The 8,003-nt window shown below is 34.5% G+C and overlaps 1 protein-coding gene across 1 annotated transcript in view; it reads right to left on the bottom strand.

Annotated features, from left to right (window-relative positions):
* Positions 1-1,195: 1,195 nt before the first annotated feature.
* Positions 1,196-8,003, bottom strand: part of LOC103514056 (zinc finger homeobox protein 4) — a 17,618-nt gene continuing 10,810 nt past the window's right edge. Inside the window, exon 6 of the mRNA XM_026827109.1 lies at positions 1,196-1,788. Coding sequence (XP_026682910.1) covers positions 1,196-1,788 — 593 coding nt within the window. The remainder of the gene's footprint in view (positions 1,789-8,003) is intronic.

The raw sequence follows: 8,003 nt of genomic DNA, 5'->3' as shown, positions 1-8,003 counted from the left end.
AGGTAAATGGAATGGATTTTACCTACCTAAAAATGTCATGTAAAACAACTATGGGATAACAGGAAATTTAAACTGACTACTTTCAATTTCAATGTGCGAGGATTTGAAAACCTATCTTTCTTAGATACGGTTAGCTCTTAATAATAAAAAGCATCGTAGAAGATATTACGGCAATATTATTACCTAAAACAATATCTATTGTTTCATCTCATAAGGTAAATGGAATGGATTTTACCTACCTAATTATGTCATGTAAAACAACTATGTACATAGATACATCATTTTAATCATGTCATAAGAAGTTGGGTATCAATTCAATTTTAATTTGAGCTTTTTATTCGTAAGTTATTTTAGTAATAGAATAGCTTTTTTATTTATTTAGAATTTCGACTGAAAATTTAGGTTATTGAAGCACTTTGTCGCTAAATGGTTCCAGCAAAAGGAAAGGATGTGTTGAAAGTGTGTGGTAAACTATTAGATAAGGTTAAGAAAAGAACAACATTACAAAAAGTTGAGGACTTAATAAGCCCTCTAGTAATAGTTACCTACTGCTGTTACTGGATCCTCAATATAGTCAAGGTATCAAGACCATCAGGTGCATAAAACGACACGAAAGTATTTTCTGAAAACTGACGTTTCATAGATTTTTCTGAAAATCTTTCCGGCCATTTTAATTTAAAGCTTTACCAAAGATACCAGAAAAAGGAAAGGATGTGTTGAAAGTGTGTGGTAAACTATTAGATAAGGTTAAGAAAAGAACAACATTACAAACAGTTGAGGACTTAATAAGCCCTCTAGTAATAGTTACTGCTGTTACTACTTCTTTTGCGATAGTTTCTAGCATTTTTCTGGATGGGTTAGATTCGACTTGATATTTTTGGTAGAGATAGTCAAGTTGTTCAGGTAAAATTGTAGTGCGTAGACGTTTATCTTTCGGTAAGTCTCCACAGTTACTATCCGAGAAGTAATCCAACTCTTCAAGCTTCCTTTTGTTGTTTTGCTGCAACATTGTCAGCAAAGGATGTGGAGATGAAGGGCTTCTTTTGCGATAGTTTCTAGCATTTTTCTGGATGGGTTAGATTCGACTTGATATTTTTGGTAGAGATAGTCAAGTTGTTCAGGTAAGATTGTAGTGCGTAGACGTTTATCTTTCGGTAAGTCTCCACAGTTACTATCCGAGAAATAATCCAACTCTTCAAGCTTCCTTTTGTTGTTTTGCTGCAACATTGTCAGCAAAGGATGTGGGGCATCTGTTCTCGTCAAGTTCGAAACTTTCATCATCTCTCTCGTCAATCTCCATGGATTTCTCATGTTTGCTGGCGCTAGAAGATTCGGATGAACTCTGTTGGTTTGCATTGGACGGTCTAGAGACGGTATTCAACCAATGGGATTGATCGACCAGCATGAGTAGTCTCTGTAATCCTTCAGAGTTTACACTATGGATCTGCATGACATGCTTCTCCAGGGAGCTCTTGCTGCCAAATCCATCTTGACACAGAGGACACAGGAAATCATTTCTCTGCTGTGGTGATGGTGTTCTCTGGCGAGGGGATTGAGATCGTTCTCTACGTTGTTCACGTTGTTGAGAATGTTGCGTTACAATGTGAGCCTGGATCCTCATCTCAGAGTTGCTCACAAAGTTACAGAAGGGACACATGTGTTTGGCGTCATCAGATGGATGCGCTCTGAGATCTTCTTCTTTCTGTTCCTGATGATCATCGTACTGTTGAGACAGGAGTCTCTGTTTCTCTGGAGGTTCGTCATCTTCCATGTCTTCGTCTTTCCGATCTGAAACACAATCAAAACAAATCGAATGATTACCAGGAGTCTCTGTTTCTCAGGAGGTTCGTCATCTTCCATGTCTTCGTCTTTCCGATCTGAAACACAATCAAAACAAATCGAATGATTAGATACTTCAAGGCAGATGGGTGGTCTGTTCAGTAAAGTACAAATAAAATATTATTACAAGGAATAATCAACAGGTGATAAGAGGATACAAGCAGAACAAGGCTCAAGTTACACCTCACGTAGACCATCACGACCTAGGCCTACGCACCGAGACCATTGAGTTGCATAGATAAAGAATACGCCACGCTAGACGAGATGTCTGGGAAGGTAATATTCAGCAAAGAAGAAGCAAGAGACAAAACGAATAAAATTGAAATTTATTACGTTCAAGCGTTCCAATCTGGTTATGGTTACCAAGTTATAAAAAAGAGTTTCTCATAACGCACTAAGTGAATACCAATAGTGCACCTATAACTTATGTACCTGTATACAAAACAATGTGTAATATATGACCAAGTATTGTATGGAAACTACGTACACATAAATATGAGTATAATAAATGGAGCTGTATAATGAATAAGTCCAGAGACAATAAAAAGAGGTAGGTTATATCCATGTTTAATAGTATGCAAGCAAGTCCATTGATGAAAGTTTAAGCCCATAAAAAAAGTATGCATGATAATACGAATAAAAGTAGGCCTGACCCAAGTGACTAAGTCTGATATACACGTACATTAGAATGCTGCAGATAAAGTATGACCAATCCATTGAAAGAAAGGTTCCATTTAGAAATATGGAGGGGCAATAGCAAGTCTATGAGTCAGTACTTTAGTAGTAAACTGCTGCAGATAAAGTATGACCAATCCATTGAAAGAAAGGTTCCATTTATAAATATGGAGGGGCAATAGCAAGTCTATGAGTCAGTACTTTAGTAGTAAACTTATGAACGTACTAATCCTTCAGTCATGTTCAAGATAAGCTTAATCAGGATCTGAAAGAAGTAGACAAAGAATAAACCCTCGATATGTGAAACTCTTGAAAACTTGGTGACAATCATAAATTCATCTTTTAGTAGTGACGTGGTAAATAGCTACATCAATCTAGTAAACTCCAAATGGTCGACGCTTGGCCTACAAACGAAATCAAATCAAGGTCTGCGATCAATCAAGCTGTGCTCTCAAAGAAACATTTTGTATTTTAGATTTGTGCTGCAGATAAAGTATGACCAATCCATTGAAAGAAAGGTTCCATTTATAAATATGGAGGGGCAATAGCAAGTCTATGAGTCAGTACTTAAGTAGTAAACATATGAACATACTAATCCTTCAGTCATGTTCAAGATAAGCTTAATCAGGATCTAAAAGAAGTAGACAAAGAATAAACCCTCGATATGTGAAACTCTTGAAAACTTGGTGACAATCATAAATTCATCTTTTAGTAGTGACGTGGTAAATAGCTACATCAATCTAGTAAACTCCAAATGGTCGACGCTTGGCCTACAAACGAAATCAAATCAAGGTCTGCGATCAATCAAGCTGTGCTCTCAAAGAAACATTTTGTATTTTAGTTTTGTAAAAAAAAAAAATCCAATACAATGGAAGTTACTACTGTATAAATAAACAAGAACAATAAACCGGAGCAGAATAATACAAAGGTAGAATAAACCATACGTATAAACAAATGGATAATAACAAAAAAGACCTTCCAAAAATTAACAAAAGACCAAAAAACGTACGGTTGTGTAGCTTAATATGTAAGGTATATTAATTTACCATAGCATGAATATTTATAATGGCTCAAAAAAGATTTTAAAAAGAAACAAAATAAAATAGAGATTACAATAAAGATAAGACTGGAGATTTCAAAGACCATGAAAGGAGACTTGACACTGCTGCCACGACAACGAGACAAAAGATTAAACAATGGAATAATAAAGAAAATTCAATAATAATTTTGGTGGTAGCTCGTACGGTTGTGTAGCTTAATATGTAAGGTATATTAATTTACCATAGCATGAATATTTATAATGGCTCAAAAAAGATTTTAAAAAGAAGCAAAATAAAATAGAGATTACAATAAAGATAAGACTGGAGATTTCAAAGACCATGAAAGGAGACTTGACACTGCTGCCACGACAACGAGACAAAAGATTAAACAATGGAATAATAAAGAAAATTCAATAATAATTTTGGTGGTAGCTGGCAGCTTCGGATTTATGTAACGTTTGGTAGTTGGGAAGGTATCAAATTCTTTTCGCATTCGCTTTTAACGGGAGGCTGTTACCGTCTCGGATTTTGAATTAATTAAATTTAAAGCTTTGTTTATTCTTTCGCCAAAAAGAAGAATTTGAAACTTGAAACAAGCCAAACCAAGTGTCCCAGTGTAAACTGAAACAGATCACATCGGTTTTCAGTCTCGGGTGCTCACATTTCAGCTTCTGTTAAAAAATCTCATTTCAGTAATGCTTCTTCAGTAAATAAAAACCCATCAATGGGAAAACATGTTCATAAATACCGTATGCAATATTTATGGGCGAAGAATGCTTCTTCAGTAAATAAAAACCCATCAATGGGAAAACATGTACATAAATACCGTATGCAATATTTATGGGCGAAAAAAAGGTCGTCAATGCTTCTTCAGTAAATAAAAACCCATCAATGGGAAAACATGTACATAAATACCGTATGCAATATTTATGGGCGAAAAAAAGGTCGTTGCGTCTAACTCAGAAAGCTCATAGACCATTATTATAAACATGATAGTAACATTCTAATGAAGAGTGTAGCTTATATTGAACAGAATGTGTATCTACTCATATGCAAAATGTAATTTCATGGGAGACAGACCTATAAAACAGGAACATTATTATGTTGCCACACCTACTATGTCTCTATTCCTGTATACAGGATGTGACTAGTGATCTGCCATCTAGTTCCTCCTACAGGGTTGCAATTTAGATTTTTTTTTAACTTTTCCTATATCCATCTTTCTAATCCTTATTCTTTTTCTTCATCAACCTACTATGTCTCTATTCCTGTATACAGGATGTGACTAGTGATCTGCCATCTAGTTCCTCCTACAGGGTTGCAATTTAGATTTTTTTAAAAAACTTTTCTTATATCCACCTTTCTAATCTTTATTCTTTTTCTTCTTCATCAAGTATATTGTCTACCTTTATTTTAATATCAAATATGAAAACCGTAGAAGCTCTATTCACCGCACGTGGATTGCAAGGATAAAGTTAATGTGAAGAATTGAAGAAGGATGAGTGTGCACAATAATTTGGATGAAACAACAAGAAATGTACAAAGGCGTGAAAAGCCATGTGAAACCTTGGAAGGCAGCTAAAGAGCTAGAAGATTTCAGCAAACAAAAAGAAGAAAAAGCAGAGTTTCCAAAAATCTAAAAGGATCTCTATTCACCGCACGTGGATTGCAAGGATAAAGTTAATGTGAAGAATTGAAGAAGGATGAGTGTGCACAATAATTTGGATGAAACAACAAGAAATGTACAAAGGCGTGAAAAGCCATGTGAAATCTTGGAAGGCAGCTAAAGAACTAGAAGATTTCAGCAAACAAAAAGAAGAAAAAGCAGAGTTTCCAAAAATCTAAAAGGAACACTGCTTGCCTTTGATTTATGTCAAACGGAAATCTGCATTGAATGAAAACAATAAATAACATCAAGTGATCTAGCAAAAGAACACATAGCAAAAGAACACATTCCCTATCTGAATGAATGATCTACTAAAAGGATATTTAGAAATCCTAATCTTCTAATAGTAGATAAGAATAAGATCAAAAATAAAAACAGGATGAATGATATTATTATATCAATAAGTTCGATAAAAAAAAGACTGATTTCAAATACAAGCAAAACATAGAATCGCGCTGTTAAAAATAATAGTAAAAAGATTACTTTAAAAAAAGAAGAAAAAACTTGTGCTAAAAAGTGTACACGGTTGTGCAGAAAAAAAAATGCACTGCTTGCCTTTGATTTATGTCAAACGGAAATCTGCATTGAATGAAAACAATAAATAACATCAAGTGATCTAGCAAAAGAACACATTCCCTATCTGAATGAATGATCTCCGGAGTAAATCATTAAGCATTAGAACTGTTACCAGGCTGGAGACTGGAGGACTAGCACTACCTCTGGGGTCATAACACAATAAAGCTGCTGATGTGTTGTCAATTGTTCTTGTGATATGAACAAAGCATTACACCGTTGGCAGGTGAGAGTTTGTTGTGGTGATTGTGCAGGAGAAGACATATTTGGAGTATTACCGACTTGCATTGTGTTTTTCCTCTTTTATTATGATTATTTTACTTTTTTTCTTTCCTTATCCTTTTAATGTGTTTTTATGGCTTTTAGATATTGTGAACACCATGGATGAGATACCCATACCCATATTGTATTGGTAAAGCGTAGGTATAATATTTCCAATTGGTTTGTAAAGGTGTTACAGAAATTATATCTCGGAGAGTGACCATTATGTTGACTAAATGAAAATCAACTCAACAAACTGTATGGATAGATTGAATGTCCTAAGAAATACCTAAAACACAAGAAACAAGGTCCAGGAAATATACGCTATTCAAAGTTGAGATAGGTAAGTATAGTTTCTAGTTGGGGGAAAATTATTATTATATGTACCTATAGGTAATACTGGTATATCTAAACTGGAACATATTTTATCACATTTTTGTCTACATAGGTATAGGTATCAATTGTAAAAAAATTAATATCCTTATACGTATAAAACTTGAACAAGACTTTGTTAAAAAGAAAACTCCGGGATTTTTTCTTCTACGCGCGATAATTTCTGTCCCAATCAAGAGAAGAATCATGTGAAGATTTCAATCAAACACAAAAACAGATCCATCATATTCCATACATAGGATCAATATCAGAGAAAAAGAAAACTCGGAGATTTTTTCTTCTACGCGCGATAATTTCTGTCCCAATCAAGAGAAGAATCATGTGAAGATTTCAATCAAACAGAAAAACAGATCCATCATATTCCATACATAGGATCAATATCAGACATACAATCATACAGGATGGAAGAAGAGAAATGAAAAGTGCCTAGGTCAAGTGGTCCTTCGGGCCGGATTGTGAAAGCTCGGTATAAAAATATTGACGATGGTTAGAACTGTCCGACTTACAGTTGAGAAGTTGCGGTTCCCCTCCATGCGCTTCCATCGGACTTCCCAGTTGACGTGGACTGTACACACGACGATTCTATGGTAGGTACTACTGAGTGCTTTTGTACGAGTACCTATTTTTAGAACTAACTAGTTGATACAACATTGTTTCGAGAAATTGAACATTGAACTCTGCTAATGTGTTGCAGTGTTAAATTACTTTCAAGAGATTTCAGCATCTTAAAGATCATTCTGTCGCATTAATCATTAAACATTTCAGAGAATTTATCGACGATCATACTGGTAATAAAGAAAAGGAGAACATCGATAATACCAACTAATTGTACTTATGAACAAAATAAAAACATAAGAATCAGGTATTGAGAGAATAAGAAAAACACAGACTCAAATAATAATATTATACCATCTAATCTGGTATTCTTGTAAGAACTGTGGACGAATGAAAAGTGCCTAGGTCAAGTGGTCCTTCGGGCCGGATTGTGAAAGCTCGGTATAAAAATATTGACGATGGAAAAAAAATATCTTGTTGAGCATTACTTAGTAATCATTAAACATTTCAGAGAATTTATCGACGATCATACTGGTAATAAAGAAAAGGAGAACATCGATAATACCAACTAATTGTACTTTTGAACAAAATAAAAACACAAGAATCAGGTATTGAGAGAATAAGAAAAACACAGACTCAAATAATAATTACACAATCTAATCTGGTATTCTTGTAAGAACTTTTTTTCACACTTCTTCAGAATGAAAGAATAAAACATATTCGCAGTTGGAACTTGTTTGTCTAGCATCTACAAAGTCAGTTTTGTTTTGGGCATGTCTTTGTAACTTGTTTCTATTAGGCTTCGATGGTTTTTTTACATCGGATAATTCGAATTTAAATCAGTGAATTTCAGCGAAAAAAGGTTGGAATTCACCGCCACTGTTCTTTTTGAGTGGAAAACTTCCATAGGTACCGAATAAGAGAAAGAATAACAAACATTGACAAGAACACGGAAAAAAATCAATGTATCATTAACAGCAATTCCAACTTTCAAAGTTGAA

This window comes from Diaphorina citri, unplaced genomic scaffold (assembly GCF_000475195.1).
Source record: "Diaphorina citri unplaced genomic scaffold, Diaci psyllid genome assembly version 1.1 scaffold1074, whole genome shotgun sequence".
Classification (NCBI taxonomy): Eukaryota; Metazoa; Arthropoda; class Insecta; order Hemiptera; family Psyllidae; genus Diaphorina; species Diaphorina citri.
This window is presented reverse-complemented; position numbering and strand designations above follow the sequence as displayed.